Below are 21,511 nucleotides of genomic sequence, written 5' to 3' on the forward strand. Positions count from 1 at the left end.
GCACTACTTCCAGGTAGTCTTAATGTTATAAATGAACCTCTAGTGCCACGAGATCGTATTATATTGCCACCCCTGCACATTAAACTAGGTTTAATGAAGCAATATGTTAAGGCATTAAATAAAGATGGTGAATGTTTCAAATATATTTCAAGGAAATTTCCAAGTCTAAGTTCAGAAAAACTCAAGGCAGGTATATTTGATGGTCCACAAATTCGCAAGTTGGTAAACGATCCTAATTTCACCAGATCAATGTCAGAAATTGAGAAGAATGCATGGGATTCCTTTGTTTGGGTTATCCAAAATTTCTTAGGTAATAGGAAGGGTGATGATTACATTGCGCACGTCGAAGAGATGTTGTCACACTTCCAGCGACTTGGATGTAACATGAGCATCAAAGTGCACTTCCTACACAGCCATTTACACCATTTTCCTGAAAATCTCGGTGACATGAGTGAAGAACAGGGTGAACGATTCCACCAAGATCTTCGAACCATGGAGGAACGATTTCAGGGTCGCTGGGATGCACATATGTTGGCCGATTTTTGCTGGAGTATTCAGAGTAGCAGTTCATTCAAAACTAGTAGAAAATCATATAAAAGAAAATTCCTGAGTGTATAGTTCTTGTAATTAAAAATGTTTGTACGTTGAGTGTATTTTTAATTCCCAAAAAATACTCCCTCCTTTTAACTCAAAAACTAGAGCTGACACATATAAACTGATGACATTATTTAATATCAGCATTAAAAATAAGCCTAGAATCATAAAAATATTCCATGCAACATACATGCTGTTGGGCGGTGTAATTACTCTTCAAGGAAATGAGAAGTAATAAATGGCTAAATATTTAACTTACGTCAGTTATTTATTAGCCACTTTTATTCCTTTCAAAAGTAGTTACTAAATAGATCAATTTATCTTGCACTGCTTTACGGAGTCAACTAGGACGGTCACAAGATGCGAGAGAGTTCGGGGCACTTGTTTAAAGGTCAGTCAGAGTGCTTCTTTGTCATACTATAGTAGTTGGATATAGTATGGACTTTCGTTTCTAATGCTATACTCTCCTAACTGTCATATTAATTTGCCAGACGTGTATACTGTTCCCGGAGTCTGTGAGACGGTGTAAAGGTTAAGTTCATCGTGTATTATTTTTTTCAAATTGGCATAAGTCAAAAAAACATTCTCCATATTTTTTATAAATCTGACATCTTGAATTATTTTACTTACCACTCTGCTGCAACTCAAATACTAAAAAAACTTTTTAATTAGGGTGGCGAAAAAATTACATATAAATTAAAACTCTATTATACACATATCAATCAATCAAAATCTTTAAATATTAATAAACTGTCATAATAAATAATTAAAACTATAAAATAACCATTCAAAAGATTTGACAATAATATTTGGCTACCACTTGAGGTGTATGGCACATTAATAATTGTTAATACAATTTTTTTTGCTATGATCCATGCTTCACGGCCATTACTAGTATTTTTCTTAGGCTCGCTATTTAGTTTTATCTTATCTATGACATTACTTACAACACACGTCTTTTTACTATTATCAAAGAAGTAACCCCATCTACAAATGCACCTAAAAATTAAAACAAATTAAACTTCGCTTAATTGTAATTCGTTCTGGACTGTACTTGTAGCTTCCAGGTAAATTTATACAAGCTTGTCCTTCTTTATTACAAGTATGAACTTCATCACTACATTCATCAATATCTACACAAAGTCCATAAAGGGAGTTCCAAATATATCCCTTTTCTTGACAATGGCAAGAAACGTTCCATCTATTCAGGATTAAATCACTATAAAGAAAAATTTATGATGAATTGTAATAATGGTAAAACCGGAATTAATGGAAGCAATAAATATAAGACTTATAAGCTTGGGGACCATCAAATCAAGAAACAATTCCAAAACCAATTTTCGTTATTGTTATAAAAATATTTAAAGTTCATCAAAATCGATAGAAAACTTTAAGAACTACTCAACTGGTAGTTGGTTGTTCAGCACTAAATAATGGTCTTGTATCACTTCAGAGAACAAATAATTTACAAAATTTAATATTATAATGCCTTATAGCAACCTTTCATTATGTGACTTCCTAAGGCTGTTTTCTCCTTGTCATACAAATAGTCTACAGCAAAAATAATGATAATAATTATAAGCCTTTTATACAAGACTGTAAATGGTAAAAAAAACATTAGGATAACTGATATAAAAGTCAAAATTATTAATTAGTCTCACTTGAGATCCAGATTTCAGTAATTATTTTATAATTTAATAAATTTAAGGTTAAGTAGTTTCTTTATTAGAGACTTCAAATAAAATATCTTGCTTAATATCTTCTGGGAAGAATAGTGTAAAGTCTGCAGCTTTAAAATTTTTGGTTATATTTTTTTTGTGCTGATAGGAGATGATCTTCTGAGATAGTATTCATCAGCTGTTAATTACATTCGTGTTTTAATAGGATACAAATGGTAACAAAAAAAACTGAAATTACATAATTGTTATTCAAAAAAGGCTTCTCTGATAAGTGAGTGTGACCTTCAAAATTCCACCATTTTAAGTAAACGCGTTGGAGCAACTTTAAATTTGGTGGCTTCCTCTAAGGCCTAATTGATATATTTTTCTTTTCTTTATTTGAATTTTATGGTTTAAATTTAAAGTTTTATAACTTAATTTTAAGTTTACACTAAATAAAAAAAAAACAAAAAAGTCAACAAACTCTCAAAAAACGAAATTATTTCATCAAAAGATATTTTTGTAATTTTTGTTCTTTTTAATATATAATTTAAAGGATTTTAAAACTTAATAGAGTGTTGTTTGAGGGAGATTTTTTTTCTATTGCTTATTCTTTTAATTTTATGTTGTTTTTTTTGCCATACCTAAAATGTAATTATTTAAATGGTAATTTTTTCCCATTCTATTTGCATTGAGAAAGTGCCCTTAATCTGTACCATTTTAGCTTTCTATTACTTACAGAGCCTACAGGATGAATTATTTGTAATTTGAATTAGAAATCACTGTTATTTTTTTTAAATTTTTTGATCAAAATACTAACAATTATCTTTATCGACTACTAAATTATAACGATTAAAATTTAATCAATCTGCACTATTTTATGAATTTTTCAAGATACCTTTACATGCATATTAAAGCTAGTGCTTTGAAGAAATTAAAAGGCCTTGCCTTTTTAATAACTAGTAGACTAACGTTATTACTCTATTTTATAAGCAAAAATAATATACGGTGACAATCTTAAAATATCAAGGTTATAATAAAGAAAGTTTATTGGCAATTTTGTTTCGCTTTCATCGAGATGTCGGATACACCTCGAGTATAACAAGGCATTTCGATGAAAAATATCCGGGGATAATTATGTTTTATAACAAAGAAATGTGACCAGTAGTTTTAAGATGATTTCGTTTTCTCGCTTTTAAAGGATTTTTAAAGAGAGTTTTAAAAACACTTAAGTTCTCATGTTATATTGACTTTATTTTACGAGAATACTTATATAGCTTAAGAGATTACAACATCAGTAATTTTTGTATACAGTAAACACGTTTAGCCAACGTAGGTCTGGGGTGCGGAAATTAAAATAACTTGCAATAACAAGTCATAAGTTGATAAGTTAAAGTATCGCCATTCTCAATTTAACTTATTGCTTGGCCTATGAATTTCTGTTTCTGAATGTTAACGTATGGTTATTTAGGTACCCATAAAAGATATCTGTCGGAATTTTCAGTAACTTGCTCTGAAAAATGTATTAATATCTTTAACTTTTGGCCTACAATGTCCGTCCCAGCGATGAAAACGATTCTATTGCAGTATTCGGTATCAAATTTGTAATTATCAATTATGGTAAAAAAGGACTTAAATAAATGAGACAAACGGTGTTTAAAACTGCATTGGTTTGGTTTTCTTAACAATATGTGTGTATTTCACATGGCAAAAAATCGGGGTTTTGTGCATCGTGTTTCTATTTAAAGGTACTTTAACATCCTTACTAATTTTAAGTTCTTGGCATTTGGGATTATTGCTAGCTTTCAAAAGGATCTATACTTATATCATTTTTATTTTTGCGTAATATAATGGTATAAGGGACACAGAGATAAGTGAAAAAAAAACTGTTATTTCATCTTTTTATTATTGTTTTTATTATTGAAACATTTTCTCTTTTTAGTTTATATAATTTAGTTTTATTCTATTTTAGGTGATTTCTAGTATATATTATTAGTTAAAGGAAAGTCATATATCTAATCTTTTTTATTTGTGTAATTTTTTTTCTTTTTTTTTGTCAAATTGGAGAATCTCGGATTTAATTGTATCAGCTGGAATTGACGTTATGTGCATTTCTGAGAGTTGGCTTAGTGATGATAGATCTTACAGTTTTTCAATTCCAACTTATAAGTTATTTGTGAGGAATATGGGGAGGCAGGGGAGGAGGGGTTGCTATATATGTTCGGCAGTCTCTTGAAGGCTCTTTAACCTTCGAGGATTTTGATTTCTGCCTTGATCTCAAGTGCTTATTCATCAAATTACGTTTAGGAAAGGAACTTTTTTGTGTCGGCTCATTCTATAGATCTCCTAGGGCAGATCTACATCATCGTGTTTGTTGTTTTGATGTTTTTTTTAGCCCTTGCATGTTCACAATATGATAATATTATTATTCTCGGTAATTCCAATGTGAATAACTCTTCAGACAATATTTTGTTGGATTGCTTTTCTGCATATGATTTTGCCCAGCTAATAAATGAGCCTACTCGTGTAACAGCTAACACACAAACTTTAAATTATGTGATTTATTTTAACAAGCCCACAAGTGTCGTACGTTCTTATAATTTGAATGCTGATTTAATTTTCGATCACTATGCAATAATTTGTGACATCAGGATTAAGGTTGAAAATGAACAAATAAAATATAGGTCATACCGCAATTTAAGGTTTTTTGACAGGAATGATTTTCTTGCTGATCTAGAAGAAATAAATTATATCTACCATATTAATGGTCTGGGTAAAAAAGTCGAGTATTTGTCCAGCACCGTTTGTTCATTATTTGAGACACATGCCCCATTAACTACTAAAACTTATAATTTCTACTACTACTTTCTAAACCTTATACTCCATGGATTATCGATAGCGTTAAACTCTTTATGAAAGAAAAGCGTTATCGAGAAAAAATAAAGCGTTATCGAGATTTAAAAAGTCTAAGAGTTTACCCGATTGGCTATTCTACAAGCAACTACGAAATTCGGTGGTGGAGATAATTACGCGGGAAAAGAAAAAGCAGCAATAATAAAAAACTATAGAAAGCAATGAAAAACCTTAGTCTCAGAAATTCTTCTAACCGTTCTATACCTATAAGCCTTCAAAATCCTGACAAAATAAATGATATATTGATATTTTTCATCAGTTTATAGTCCTTCAGATAACTGCCCAGAGACAGTCGAATATTTTCTTAATCATACATTAAGTCCTGATCTCCAGTTCTCATTTCGCTTAGCGACTGTAGCAGAAATTTCAAAAATAGTTTTAGATCTCAAATCCACTGCCTGTGGTAGTGACTGCATCTCAGCGAATATGCTCCAACTTTGTATTCATCATCTTACTCTTCACTTGACTCATGTTATAAACTCCTGTTTGGAAAGAGGTCGTTTACCTGATGTTTGGAAGACTTCTCTTATAATGCATTTAGCTAAAATCAATAGTCCAAAGAACTATTGCGACCTTAGACCTATATCCATTATTCCAGTAATTTTGAAAGTTTTGGAATAGTTTATTCAGCCACACATTTATGATTTCTATATCACAAATAACATAATCCCACAGGGCCAGTCTGGTTTCCGAAAGCGGCACCGCATCACATCTGCCTTGTTAAAAGTTACTCAAGAAATCATTGAGGCTTTGGATAGAGGTGATACTATGGAGCTCGTATTGCTTGACTTTTCTAAAGCTTTCGATACGTTGGATCACAGCCTGTTTTTAGCAAAATTGACCTATTATAAATTCGATATTTCATTAAACTTCTTTAGGTCGTATCTTTCTGAAAAAAAGCAACTGGTGGTATTAGAAAATCAATGTTAGTCAAATCGCTCTTATATAAGCTCTGGGGTACCACAAGAAGCCGTATTAGGTCCTATCTTATTTCTAATATACATAGCAAACATGTATAAGGTTGTTATATAGTGCAGTATTCAGGGCTTTGCGGATAATACGCAAATTTATTATTCTATTGATTTAAGCACAGATTTAACTAGCTAATGCGTTAGCTAGTTAAATCTGTGATTTAAGATTTGTCATGTATTTAAGCTTTCTCGTCGAGCAATAATTTAAAATTAAATCCTAGCAAGTGTTCTGTAATGTGTTTCTCTTCAAAAAATAAGAAAAAAATTTCTTGGATAACCTACAACTATTTGTGGGGGGAACGCAGTTAAAAATAGTTGATAACATTAAGAATCTTGGTGTGATTTTCGAGGAGGACTTAAGATTCAAAATGCACATTTCTGACGTAATTAAAAAATGCTATTTTGCGCTCAAACCATTGTATATTAATAGAAGTATCATTAACTACAAAGTACGCAAGAAATTATGCGAGTCCCTAGTTTTTTCTATTATGGACTACTGTAACATTGTTTATGTTCCTTGTTTAGATAAAGTCACTTTGTATCGTTTGCAAAAACTTTAAAGTCAGTGCTGTAGATTCATTTTTAACTTAAGAAAATATGACAGAGTTTCAGAAAAAATGTGTACTCTTGGATGCAGAAAATCTTTATCTTCATCAGTTAGTGGTTTTTGTGCATCGACTGCTTGATATATCCTCCGTTCGTGAAAAATTCAGTTTTCGAAGAGATGTGCATGACGTCAATCTAAGATGCATAAGTAAATTATCAGCTCCTCGTTTTCATTCTGCCTTATTTCCCAAATGTTTTCTTGTTAATGCTGTTTCGGTGTATAATGAACTCCCAAATTCACTTAAGTGCATGTCCATTGCTAGTTTTAAAGTAAAATCAAGGTCGCATTTTCTCACGTTACAGATGATCTCTTTATAATTAAAAGGGAAAATGTGTATTTTTTTTTCTTCTTTTTTAGTTTAATGTCATTGCTTATTTTCCAACTCAAGATAGATTTCTTGGATTTCACGGGTTTTCTATTATCTTCTTTCTATAACTGCTATCTATGTAATTTGGTGTATATTTTTGTTCATGTAATTAGAGGTTTAGTTGATTAGCCCTATGCTAGACTTCGCCTTTGTATATTTTGGTATAATAAAGACATTATTTATTTATTTATTTATATCTTTAATATGGCTTATTCATATTAAGGCTTTACGCAAAAAAAAACCATTACATTTTTGCTCTCGAGGTGTAGTATACTTTATTTTTACTATCTACCATAAATTAAAAAATACGAAATAATAAGATAAGCCTTTTTATCAAGCAATGCTAAGAGGCTTTATTATTTAGTTGAAATACGGAAAATATTAAGCTGACTTAACATAATCGAAAATGAAATTAAGTACCTTGATAGCATGACAAGAATGGTTGTCGCATTCGTTAAATTCGATAACATGCTCATCAACATTTAAAGGGATGTTATTGTTTGTATTTCACAGAATTAGTAAACAAGGTTATTATACGTCACAAGAGGAATAAAACATCCTAAAATGCTTGTAGCAGATGTAAAACATGATATTGAAATAATAATTTTTAAATTCTTACAATTTTTCATCGATTCTACACATCCACGTATTTATTTATTTTTTCCAAACTATATAACTAAGAGCTTTTATGGCAATTTATTATTAGTTAGACGACTACAGCAGTATTCCTTATATGAAAGGAATATTAAGACTACTTGTGATCTGCAGGTTGAGTAATCTGAGAACAGCAATATGCTACCTTAAGAGATATGTTGATAGAGCTACAGACTTTGTAATAACCAGTGAAGTAATCATCTTTACGTACTTTCATTTACTGCCTTCTTGTGCTCAAGTAACTTCTGTTAAAGATGATATTATATTTAGTAATATCTTATTTGTTAATTCGGATAGTGTATGTTAGTGGATCTTTAAAAGCCTGAATTAAAAACAAACTTAAGTACTTTAAAAAAATCGTAAAATTTATTGAAATTTCTTATACAAAATTAAAAGTTCATTATAGTAAAAGAGTTTGAGCCGCGTTATTTAAATACATAGAAAAAATTTAAGACGGGACCCTGGATTGCTATGTAGGATATTGCCAATAATGAGTTGTTGAAGAGGATTAGTCAGTTCAGCAATGGACATTGAGTAACTAAAGAAAGAAAAGAGTAGTCTGGAATTATCTTTAAACGAAACTATAGAAAATCTTCCCCAGAGTTATAGAGGAAGTACTATAATACGATAAGGTAATTGTGGATTATCTTATCGTATTGTATAGTTACTGCATGCGTCTTATTATTATTGTAATGCTTTTTTATGTATTTTGACTTGTGTAAGAGTTTGTACTTTTTGGCATAAATAAACAAATAAATATAACTCATGTAATTTGAAATGAAAGATTATTTTCAGATGACGAAAATGATGATTTGAGATATTAACATCAATTATTTTAGAATACCATCACCTCAGTTTTCGGTTCAAAGTATTTCTGAGTGTGCTTCTATCCTTTTTCTTAATCCAAAACTAATAGTGAAGTATTTTGTAATATTTCTTTTTTGTTTTCATTAAATTTTACAATGTAGCATTAAATAATCACAATTAATTAATAATCCAGGGTTTTTAACTTTGAAAAATAAAATAAGATTATAAAAAATAATATAGAAGAGGTAATAATTATTGTCATATTTGTGTTAATGGTTTGTTTGTTTTGCTATTTTTTAATTCTAGGTATTGCATACTAGATTTATTAAATTCATATTAGTTTTTTTACTCTTAATTTTCATTCTTCAGGTCACCATAAACCTAGTCAGATCTTCAATTTAGTAATTCGAAAAATTGAATCTTGAGAAAAAATCAGGCTTATGAATTTACTTATTTTGTTTAGATTTTGCCTTAGAAAATCTTTTGAAAAAACCAAAATTCTGACTTATAGATATAAGAAAAAGCTTTAAAGAAAATGTAAAAATGTAAAATATGGTGTGCATTAAATGTTAAAAGATTGAATAAAAATATGCTGAAAACTAAAAAAAAAATTATAGCGACTAAAGTAATAATAAGCACAAAGAAAAAAAAAGAAGGCAAACAAAAACTATAAGAAAACTTTATGCCAAAAAAGAGATCCATTAAAATATGAAGAAGAAAAACAAAAAGATAGAAAAAGTTATTCTAAAAGAGTAATACATACTTAAAGAAAACAGTGAAGAAAATGTAGCAAAATATAATTTAAGAAAAAATCATATCACCAATTTATTTAGAGGAGAGAATAAGATACATTTTAGTAACCTAGACTTGGAAAATGATATATTTTAAGGAACAACGACGGTATAACATAAAACATTAAACAAATAAAAGTTTATTATAATTATGCCAATTAAACTTAGAATTGAAAGTATAAAAAGAGACTAATAAAATGAATAAATACATAATGATAAAATAAATACGATTAAAAAGTATAAAGGAGGACGAAACGTCTTAAAACAATAAATTGTAGATATTTTGACTTTTAATGGTGAACCAGTTTCTTTAAATGTTAAAAATATTAAATTTTGCTCCAATATAAGAAAAAATAATAAAGTTAATGACAGACATTTAGCGAAACTTGGTTAACCTATACAATCAACTGAAATGATTGATTATCTTGATGATTATCCCATTCAATTTTTTCATAAAAAAAACAATAGTTCGTTATTTAATATAACATGAAAATCCTTTAATTTACAAAGCGGATATTGTGTTTATACTCTTATGCTGAATATTGAGGACGAAGAATGGAATTGTTTTGGTATTGACTTAGCTACATCAAAAAAAATAGTTTAACGCTTAAGAAAAAAATTTTAGTAATAAAGAAAACAATTTTTACATGACTCTTATTACTATTTTAATTTTTTTATGTATAAGTAAGTTCCCCAACACAAAATTTTATATTTCTAGATTATGCTTGGGTTCATATGAATTTTACATTATCTCTCAACCTTCTCAAACCTTCCTTCTCTAATAATTCTAATTCTAATAATTCTAATATTTCTAACCCACTAAAGAAATAAAAAGTTTACATAACAGATATTAATTTAACAAGCATTCCTCATGTAAATGAATTTATAAGTTAGCATGAAACTCTTAGAATTATATATTATTTTTTAGAATAGAGTAAGTTTAGACTTCTTTCTGTAGCTTGATATTAAAGAATAATAGTGAAAAAACATAAGAAATTAGTTATTGATTCAGAAATTTTTAATTATTTTAATATAAATTTAAGAAAAGATAATTAAACCTTATTAAAACAAATCAAAAAATAATAAAGCTTGCATTTTACTTCAGCTAAACATTAAAATTATTTTCCAAATAATATATTTTAAATAGTGAATTAATAAAAACCATTAAATGAAAAAAATAACAAAATCAAATTTATATCTGCTTACATCATTAATTGGAAAAATATAGAGTATATTTAATTTTATTAAAAATATAGCGAGATAACATACTATTTAATCGCAAATTAAACTCGTAGCTATCAAATATTCATACACAAAATTTGGCTTTTATTATTAAAATTTTAATTGTACTCTGATCAAAATTTATCGTTCAGTCCATAACGTTTAATGATGTTTAATCTTTCTTGCGGAAATTATAATTTAATCATTGTGTAGTAAAGCATAATAATTTATTCCCGAATTTTGAATGAAAATGAATTTTTTATGAATTCTTTTTTACAACAAGTATAACTATATGTGCTATTAACTGTGATTTTTTACACACACATCCTTGATAAGACTTTTACTCAGACTGCTACCTTTTATTAGTATAAGTAGGTTTTCTTATTATAAAACGTAATGTTCTTACGTAAAATCGGTGTTTTCATTTCTTTTAAACTGGCATTCTCTCTTTCCTTCGGGGTTTTCTTTAAAACAAGGATTTTTTACATTATTCCAGCATACATCTATCCTCGGTAGATGTATAACTTGACAACAAGGATCAGGGCAAAAGCTTCAAAAGAAGTCTGCTAATTTATCGCTTTTTCGGAATAATTTTTATTCCTACCTATATTCTGCACATTTAAACGGAACTTTATCCACAGCTCGAACATCCTCATTATTCGGTCCATAAGAAAGGTGCAAACAGTAAGCAAAATTATCACATTGTTCATCTAAATATTTTAAATCGGGTATTTCATTCATAGTATACCAACACATAAAGTAACTTGCCGTTACTCGCCATTGATACCGTTCTAGAGGACCTACAAATCAATTAATTTTTAAAATATTCCATAAAAGTGCATTATGCAATATTGAACCTTCGAAGGGTGGTGCTACATCATAGTCAATTTTCATCATCCTTTTACATTCCAAATCTACTTGACTTATCATTCTAGAAGCATTTGCACCCCAGTTATTTTCTTGAGCAGCAATTGATGTATCATCCTTTAAACACATAAAATGTAGCGATAATTAGAATGGTGGTTTTTGTTAGAATACTTATGTTTTAAATGAATTGTATTGCCCTAAGATATTAATTGAGGTTCTAATTAGGGTTTTAAATAATTGTTGGGACAAAAGTTTTTTATAATATAATAAAAGAGAAAGAGACGACAATGAGTATTATTTAATGTAACGAGTTTAATCTAAAAAGGATGCTCAAAGAGCAGCAACAGTTTCTCTATAAAAGAATATAAGAATATTAAAAAATAAAAAACTAGCAAGGAGATAAAGGTAATTATCGAAATGTAAACATCCAGGGCCGTATCTAGGGGGGGGGGTTTGGGGGTTCAAACCCCCCCCCCGAAAATCTTATAATGTAAAATAAAATTGAAACGACTGGTAACTATAACTCTTTTTTTTGAATTTACTTTTTAAAGTTTTAAAGGTGTCCAGGCTATAATTAGAAAAAAATATCCAGCAGCAATATATGTGCACTGTAGTGCTCATTCTTTAAATTTAGCCCTTGCCCATTCCTGTAAGGTTCAGAGTATCAGAAATTGTATTGGAACAATAAAATCTACTGCAAATTTTATAAAAATATCAGCTATGCGCACTGAGATATTAAAAATTAAAATTAAAGAACATGTTCCAAATAGTAAATGGAGTAAGTTAACATCCATGTGTGAAACTCGGTGGGTGGAAAATCATGATGGACTAATTAGGTTTACTGAAGGTTCTAAACCCATTATTGAAACATTAGAAGAACTAAAACAAGAGAACATCGAAACTTCTTCAAAAGCTTTGCAGTTCCTTCGAGCTATTATGACCAGTGAGTTTATTATCAGTATGTTAACAGCGTCCACTTTATTTGCTTTTACTCTACCGTTATGTAGAATTCTCCAGACTGTGGATTTTGATCTATTTGGCGCTGTTGAGCATGTGAATACTGTTATTAGTCAGGTCAGGAATATGAGACTGAATATAGATTAAGAATTCAAAAATATTTGTAAAAAATCTGAAGCTATTATAAAGTCTATAGATGATGAAGAATGCATAAAAATACCTAGAATAGTTTCACGACAGCAGAATCGTTCTAATGCCATGGTAGCTACTGCAGAGGAATATTTTCGAATCACAGTTGCAATTCCTTTTTTTGATCAATTTATAGAAGAACTGATGAAAATCTGCAAGATTTGCAAATCACGAAAAATCACTTTCATTGTTATATTGTCTAGTACCAAATATGTGCGAAGCACACATAGTAAAAATGGAAGACTTGTTACCATATGAGGAATTTTTGGACCTAGATACGTTATCTGCAGAACTACAGTTGTGGAAACAAAAATGGATTTAGCTGCCTCAAGCAGAAAGGCAAAAAAATCCTCTTGATGCATTATCAGCATGTAATCCATCTTTTTTTCCCAATATTCATACTCTGTTGCAAATTCTGGCTACGTTACCTGTATCTACAGCCTCATCAGAACGATCATTTTCATCGCTAAGGCGTTTAAAAGACTATTTGCGCAATTCAACTGGTCGAGGAGCGGCTAACAGGACTTGCCCTTTTAAGCGTGCATAGAAATATTATATTTGATACCGCAGAGGTCCTAAATCGTTTTGCGAGGGAAAAGCAAAGAAATATTCAGTTGTTATTATAATTATTTTTAAAATTTTAACGTTGTTAAATGCGTTTTTTAGTTTAAACTGGTATCTTCTTTTAGTAAAACCTATTTATAAATTAAATTTTTTTTTATCCCTAATATCTCAAATGTCACTGGCCTAACCCCCCCCTCCAAAATTTTTGTCCAGATACGGCCCTGTAAACATCAGTTTTAATAAAAACACAATGAACATTGCGCTTATAAAACTATAATGATAATATCGTTTATAGTAAATGAAGTAAAATCCATAAGAGATTTTATAGGCAAGAATACTTTTGTGCAATCACAAGACAAAAAGCTCAGTTTTCAAGATAATTAAATTGAGTATTAATAATAAGATGATAATTCATTCATTCTGAACTATTAAACTACTGTAATAAATATTTTATTAGTTTTAGTCAGGAATACTTAAATGAATAATTCTTATTCCGGTTCTGATTCGATAAGCCTTTATAAATAAAATCAATAAGGAAATAACAAAAGCTGGAATACAATTGATTTTTTAGACCAGATAGTAGTGGTTCCACATCGATCAATCTTTAAAGCTTTTGTGGTAATTTTATGGCAGATATTTTATTATCTTTAAAAATGTTAATAGAACAGTGGTTATTTGTAAGATTCAAGAACCTTTTAAACCCATCGCAATTTTAAACATTCGAATATTTATGAGCCATAAAAGTAACAAAATTGTTACGTCTCACTCCCGTTCCGCGAAAAAATATTTAAATCACTAATATAAATATTTCATAATATTCACGACAAATAAGGAATCATTACAATTTTTTCATATGTTCTGGGTAATTTAAATTACTCTAGGTTCAGAAATATATAAATAATTATTTCATGATGGATCATGAATTCAAACGATCACAAAAAAGCAGTGGGTCCGGGTAACATGGGCGCTTAATTTTTCAAGCAGTTAGATTTTGAAGGAGTCACTCAGTACAGTCAATAATATGGTCTTAATATGAACGTATATAAAACAAAATAAATGATCATGGGAAAACAGATATAAATGAAGATCACTTATAGTTACTCCCAAAAGTATTTGGACAATAAGTATTTTCAATAATATTCTTACATTATTACTATAATAAATTATAATAAATAAAATCTGCAACCTAATGATAATTATGAATATTTCTTAATGACTATCAAATATAATTACGATATATTTAGTTTAAAAAAGATGTACATAGTCAAACAGTTTTGCAAGATACAAAATTAATAAAATATGCAATATCTCAAAAGTATTTGGACAGTGTATAAATTCTTTTAATAAAAAGGTGAAATGTAAGAAAAAATCAGTATGCATCTTTGTTTACATTTAAGGCAACATGTCAAGTAGTAGAGAAAAATAAGCAATAACGTGCGCACACACAAAAATGAAATCGAGAGAAACTACTATTGCTGGGCGTGAAATTATAATTAATTCTTTTAAAAAGGGCCAAATTTATCGGAAAATAGCCGAAGCTGTAAATAAATCATGCACTACCATTGGATATATTGTGAAAAAATTTAAAGATAAAAATTTAGTAGGAAATAAACATCGACCTGGTCGTCCAAGGAAGCTGACTCTTTGTGATGAACACTTTAGAATGAGAGAGATAAAAAAGACCCCTTTATTTGTGCCCCGAAAATTGTTTCGGAACTACAGAGAAGTTTAGGAAAAAAAGTTGGATCTGAGACAGTTAGGAGAGTTATAAGATAAAACATTTTTCATGTCAGAATAGCGAGAAAGACAGAAACGTGTAGCTTTCGCAAAAAAATACATAGGTGAGGCCCCTGAGTTTTGGAATCGCGTGGTTTTTTCAGATAAAACGAAAATAAACATTTTTTCATCAGATGGCAGAAAAATAGTGTGGCGTACACCTGGTACCTCCTTGCAATCTCAAAATATTTGTCCTACCGTGAAACATGGAGGCGTTTCCATGATGTTTTGGGGATATTTTGCAGCTAGTGGTGTAGGAAATATCTGCCCGATTGATGGAATTATGGACAAACACAAGTATTTGGATATTTTAAAAACCAATTTACGCCAAAGTGCTTTGAACTTAGGTTTAGAAAAATAATAATGCTTTTCTTCAAGACAACGACCCAAAACATAAATCGGAAATAGTTAGATTGAGGCTAGTCTATAATGTACCTAAAGTTCTAGATTTTCCCCCTCAATCACCGGACATTAATCCTATTGAAAATTTATGGCAGGCATTGAAATCTAAGGTTCAAGTAGATAATATAAAAAATAGGCAAGAATTAACCAAAATTGACGAAAAACAAAGAAAAACACAAAGTCACGGTCTCACAACATGTAATTAAACGGGCTTCACGTGTTTCGCTCTAGTTAGAGCATCATCAGGCCTAAAATAAAAATACTACTTAAATAAAACTAAAAACTTACATAAAACAATAAAAAACCTTTAGAAGCCATCCACACACTTCATAGTACATAAATAAACAATAATTTTAAGGTTATAATTGTATAAAGCAAAAAATAAAAAATTAAAAAGTGGAACGCAACAACATAGACTCAACGAGAATCGAACCCGGTACAACAAGGTTATAAGTATAAGTGTAAAACCTATCGGCTATACGGACCTAATGCTAAAACAACTTAACACATTAGCCAATGTAAAGTGAAGAAAGTGACTACAAGGAAAATGTTAAACGATACTTTAAGCTAAATTAAATTGTTAAAAATTAAATTAGGTTCAAAAGTAAACACGTCATTCACACACACGAGAACAGGACTTTTTTTAGCTTTTGTAATTTCCATTTTCCCCAGAACGTTCAAGCTTCTTACTTCAGGGCATTCATGAAGCATTTCAGCTCCCACCCCCGGAGAAAAATTATGAGTAGAGGCCAGCAAATGATTCGCAAACGCTGATTTGGTATCACTGACATTGGTATTTTTAAATTTTTCAAAAAGCGCTACGTGTTCTTTAAAGCGTGTAGAGATTTTTCTTCCAGACTGGCCAATGTATACTGCATTGCAATCATCACATTTTAAAGAATAAACTCCCGATTTAGAAAGGATGCCTGCCTTATCCACCCTACTGACCAATTGGTTCTTTAAATTATTGACTGTCTTAAACGCGATTTTAACATTTAGGGATTTAAAGAATCTTACTAAATTTACGGAGATAGAACCAAAAAAGGTCAAGGATCTAAAGGAACTTATTGAGTCGTTATTATGAACAATATTGTAGGTCAATTTATATTTATTTAAAAATTTGTAATAAATTTTGTCTATTAAATGAAGGGGAAATCCGTTGTTGAGAGCAATATGTTTTATAATATTCAATTCTTTAGCGAAAGCTTCTTTTGACAAGGGGATACTAAACAATCTATAGAAAAATGAATTAAAGGAGGCAAATTTATATGAGTAGGGAGAATTTCAAGAGTACTGAATTACATTATCGGTAGTAGTGGGCTTACGATATATTTCAAAAATAAGTTTATTGTTGCATTTCTTAACTAGAAGGTCAAGAAAAGACAAACAACCATCTTTTTTTTCTTCGATTGTGAATGAAATGTTAGGGTGTAAGGAATTTACGAAACTAAGAAAATTTGGTCGGTCTTCCTCCCTGCCATTCCAGATTATAAAAATGTCATCCACATACCTCTTATATATCGTTAGGCAATCTCTAAACCTACCCTCAACTATTTCTCTTTCTAAATGACTCATGAAAATCTCGCTTAGCAGAGGGGAAAGACAAGAACCCATAGCCAAACCTTAGACCTGCCTGAAAATTTTATTGTCAAACTGGAAAAAATTTTGGTTGATCACTATATCGAGTAAATCTAAAAGACCCTCTATGACTATACGACTAAGAGATGTTTTTAATAGGAGAGTTCTCACTAACTTTAAAGAATCTCTGGGAGGGATGCTAGGAAAAAGATTTTTTACATCTAAGGAAATAAGTTTAGATCCATGAGAGACAATAAGATTTTTTAAACTGTTGGTTAGATCAACAGAATTCTTAGTCGAATAAAAACTTTTAAAGTTGGTCACCTCCCTGAGAACATTATTCAACCAAGAGGAAATATTATAGCATGGGGAGTTAACAAAGGAAACCAACCACTGGTCTTATGGGAAAATCGGTCTTATGGATTTTGGGGAGACCATAAAGGATCGGAGTTCTAGGATTCATAGGATATGGTTTTTCTTTTTTAGTGTTAAAGAAATCGAGAGTTAACCTACATCTATCCAATGTTTGCTTAACTTTCGTAAAATACGAATTGGTGGGGTCTCTATTAACTGTAATGAAATCCTCCGAGTCCAGAAAATCCAATTTTTTTTGAATATAGTCAGTCTTGTTTAGAATGACTAAGCAATTACCCTTATCTGCTTTTGACATTATCAAATCGTTACTCTTTATTTTATTTTTTAGCGAAATTAGGTGCTTTTTATTGATGTTATTGTTTAAGCTGTTCGAGCCACATCTAGAATTTAAAAAGTTTATTATTTTAGCGCGTAAGATGTTTTTATTTCTTGTATCAGTCGTCTGCAAAAATACTCTCAGCCTCCACAACTAAAGTCTCTTGTGTTTGTGAGTCCACCTTATTATAAAGATTAAACTTAAGGTTAAGGTTTAGTATACTTTCTTCGTCAGAGGTAAAAATATCATCAGAAAAATTTAAAAAACCTTTTATGGAACTGAAAATTACAATGGCCTTATTTTATTTGATATTCCCTAAAGTTATTAGACCTAACAGTGGCTTTAAGACGGTTCAACTTATTGTTTAATTTATTAAAAGTGTTTCTAGAACTAACCTCTAATTTATCTCTGAATAAACAGTCTAAAGTACTAAATTCCAAGTGATTTAGAAATGAGTTTAACGTGAAATAGAGGTATTTTAGTAAAGAGTTCACCTTGTTTAAAGTTCTATAATGGCACTTCACTTCTTCCTTCAACCAAGTTCTTCTGGCGACGTTCACGGCAGTTTTTGATGAACTCGTTCTTGTTTTACACCTCAGATTGATGAATTTCGGGGTCAAACCGAAAAGTAAACATTGTTGTAGAAACCATATTTTTAGCAGCAGATTCTTCCGTGCAAAAAGGTTCTTTTGGTAGTGGCGGATGAGTTTAGCTTGACTAGCATTTTGGATAAGAATTAACCAAGTTTTAAATGAATGGAATAAAATATCTGTAGATGTCACTAGTAAACTTGTTAAGTTTATACCTAAAAGATTTAGATGTGTCATAGAACCTAGTTTTCCTACTAAGTATTAATTTATAATTGTGTGGTATTTATTGTATTATATATTTAATTTTCTATTTGTCCAAATAATTTTGAGATATAAAATTCGTTTTAAAAATTAATGTTATAAGTTTTTTGTTTTTATTTAATAAATAATAGTACAGGATTGTTCAGTAGTCTTTAAGAAATATTCAAGATTATTATCAGGTAGCATATATTATTCATTATATTGTAAAGCGAGATTATTGTTAAAACTAAATTTTGTCCAAATACTTTTGGGAGTAACTGTTTAGAAGGTGATTCAAAAATAAGCGGCATCCTTGCAGGCATAATCCTTGCTAAAATGCTAGAATTAAGACAAAAAATTCCTATTAACAAGGGTCTGCAAACGCTTCCTAAGGGAGTTATTCCCCTTTTAATAAGACACCTTAAAGACGATTTTTTTCTCTATAACTTTAAAACCGTTTACAATAAAATTTTAAAATTTGGTGTACTGTAAAACATTAGATGGTTAAAATACTAAATAAAAAAATTTTGGTCAGTGGCGTCATATACGGAGGTGGGTAGCGATTAAAACATGCCTATTTCTTTTATGCTCTAGGTTATCGCGATTTTATTTGAAAATTATAAAATTTAAGAGTTTTTTACGTAAAAAAAGGTACTTCTAATTTATTTCGATAAAGCGTTCCATTTACGAGAAAATTGACTTTGAAAATAACTTAACTTTGCGTATGTTTACTAATGAAAATAAGGTACTCGGCATTTCTATAGAAAGAAAGACATGTTTATTTGAAAACATTTTATTTAAAGATTCAGAGAAAATGTTCAAAATTATTACTATTAGCATCACGACAAGCTGCAAATTTTTGTAGATTTATCAGATTACGATGCAGTCGTGGAAGAATTTTTGAAATGTTTTTAACTGTTTCAAATCCTTCCTCTATTTTTTGTTTAAGAACATCAATATTGGAATAAATGAACTGTTTTATTTGCTCCCTCCCCCCATTAGTCAAAATAAAGGGGGTTTAGGTCAGGAGAGCGTGGTCGCCATGGCAGTGGACCTTCACGACCTATCCAACACTGTGGGTAAGCATAAATAGTTTCTTGAGATAATGCTAAAATATAGAGGAGTCCCGTCGTGCATAAACCACATTTCTGCTCATTGTAGAGGTGGAAGATTTTCTAATAGTGGCGGTGATTCATTTTGTAAAAATAATATGTAGGTTTCTCTATTTAGCCGCTGCCGTAAAAATACGGGTCCTAATAAATGTATGTATATCGATAATTTCCGTCCACGCATTTAAACAAAAGTGCTGTTGATGAGTCCATTGGACAGTAGAATGGGGATTCTCATATGCCCATACATGGTTGTTACAGAAATTAAAAAGCCTATTTCTTGTAAGGTCGGCCTCATCGGTAAATTTTTTTTTTCGAAATAGCAAGGCGTTGTTCTTCGAGCCAATTACACAGTTAAACACGAAGTGGAACATCTCGCCCTTTCAATGCATGAACTCGTTGAATATGATAATGGTGCAATAACATCTCGTGCAAAATTTTCCATACTTTTTGATTTGTGATGCGGATACTTAACGGTGCATCTGCTTCAACACAATCTAACAGTCGTTTTTCCAAAACTAGAATTCAGGCATTTCTTGATCGCTCAACAACTTCGTGTCTTTAAAAAGATGCTAGAATAAAATGTAAGTAGGTATTATGCAACACCTTTTTCCTTAATTTTTAGAATTAACCTCTTTCCCTTAAATTACGATCAACTCTTAAGAAAATCGAATAAAAACTCGTCAATCAGGAAATGCCTCTTCGTACAACCGTCTGGCTTCTATACAATCACCAAAAGCCCTTTCATATATAATATGAATATCAGCTTGTTCTTTATATGTAAAATTCATTTTTGCTTTTTAAACTTAGTACACACACCAAGTCAACAAAGGTGATTCTTATTATTATTAAATTAATTTGAAAAACTGAAGTCTTTTCTGCTTTATTGTAGGGCATATAATACTGGATACTCTCAGAAGCCACCACTTAAAATTTGGAAACATTTAGGATATGGCTATATAGGAGAACAACCAGAACAAAAACATATTATTGAAAAGAATGAAAAAAGTTGTAGAAGTCATGTACACCATTAAAAAAAACTGGAATACCTGGGGCATATTATGAGATATAAAGATCGACACTCCCTACTGTAAACCATAATACAAGGAAAGATATTGGGCAAAAGAGGGCCCGAAAGAAGAAAAAGAAAAAGAAGATCAGGAACATTACAGAAAAAATAGTATTTATATTTTTGCTCAGGATTAACAAATCTTATTACTATCCTGTTCTGTTCCGTAACTGTTCTTTTAACCGAAGGTCTTCGATGCCTTAAATCACGATTTTATGTTATATGTCTTAGGTTACCTAGGCTGATGACAAGGGTCAAAAGGTTTATTTAGCAATTATCCTACTGAGATAGTGGGAGACAAAAGGTAGAAAATGCAGGGGTTATGTCAAACTTTTCTGAAAATATCAATTTCCTAATAATCTTTGTACAATACATTACTTTTAAGTCGCCAGACTAATTTTTATTTATGTGACATCGAAAAATAACCGAAAGTTGTTTTTATAAAAGGAGCTGATTAGGCATCAGCGTTATGAATGGTGATTATACTTTAGTCACTTAAAAAATATAGAGTATAGCTTTGAATAGAGTTTTTTAGTTGATATAGAAAAGTCGCGCGGGTACCTTTTTAGTATTTCTCACAGTAATAAAAGTTAATCAAAATATAAATATTTGAATTTTATTTACCCTATATAACCAATAAAACACAACTGAACTAACCAGTAATATATTAAAAATTTAAAATCATTACTAAACTATGCTTTTAACCTTTTAAACCAATAAAAAAGTAAGTAGTTGGTTTATTTAGTTCGAAAATAATTAATTCAAATTACTGCTGAGACGCGCATTTCATCGTTTTATAGTCGTTAAGATTTATTTATACTTATTTGTGGAGCGAAGAATCTTTTAAATCACTGCTAAAATAAATATTTGATATTCAGTAGCCGAGAGGTTAAAAC

At 30.1% G+C, this 21,511-nt stretch overlaps 1 protein-coding gene across 3 annotated transcripts in view; it reads right to left on the reverse strand.

Annotated features, from left to right (window-relative positions):
• Positions 1 to 1,284: 1,284 nt before the first annotated feature.
• LOC126734614 (uncharacterized) overlaps positions 1,285 to 21,511 on the reverse strand; it is a 31,032-nt gene continuing 10,805 nt past the window's right edge. For 2 of the 3 annotated variants that reach the window (XM_050438311.1, XM_050438310.1), the window contains exons 4-8: positions 11,441 to 11,567; positions 11,188 to 11,383; positions 10,990 to 11,133; positions 1,649 to 1,813; positions 1,285 to 1,593 (exon numbers count right to left, since the gene is read on the reverse strand). In XM_050438311.1, coding sequence (XP_050294268.1) covers positions 1,317 to 1,593; positions 1,649 to 1,813; positions 10,990 to 11,133; positions 11,188 to 11,383; positions 11,441 to 11,567 — 909 coding nt within the window. In that variant the 3' untranslated portion in view covers positions 1,285 to 1,316. Of the gene's footprint in view, positions 1,594 to 1,648; positions 1,814 to 8,183; positions 8,303 to 10,989; positions 11,134 to 11,187; positions 11,384 to 11,440; positions 11,568 to 21,511 lie in introns of those variants that run through there. The other variant, XM_050438312.1, reaches the window with a different exon arrangement.

This window comes from Anthonomus grandis, chromosome 3 (genome assembly GCF_022605725.1).
Source record: "Anthonomus grandis grandis chromosome 3, icAntGran1.3, whole genome shotgun sequence".
In the NCBI taxonomy this organism is placed as follows: domain Eukaryota; kingdom Metazoa; phylum Arthropoda; class Insecta; order Coleoptera; family Curculionidae; genus Anthonomus; species Anthonomus grandis.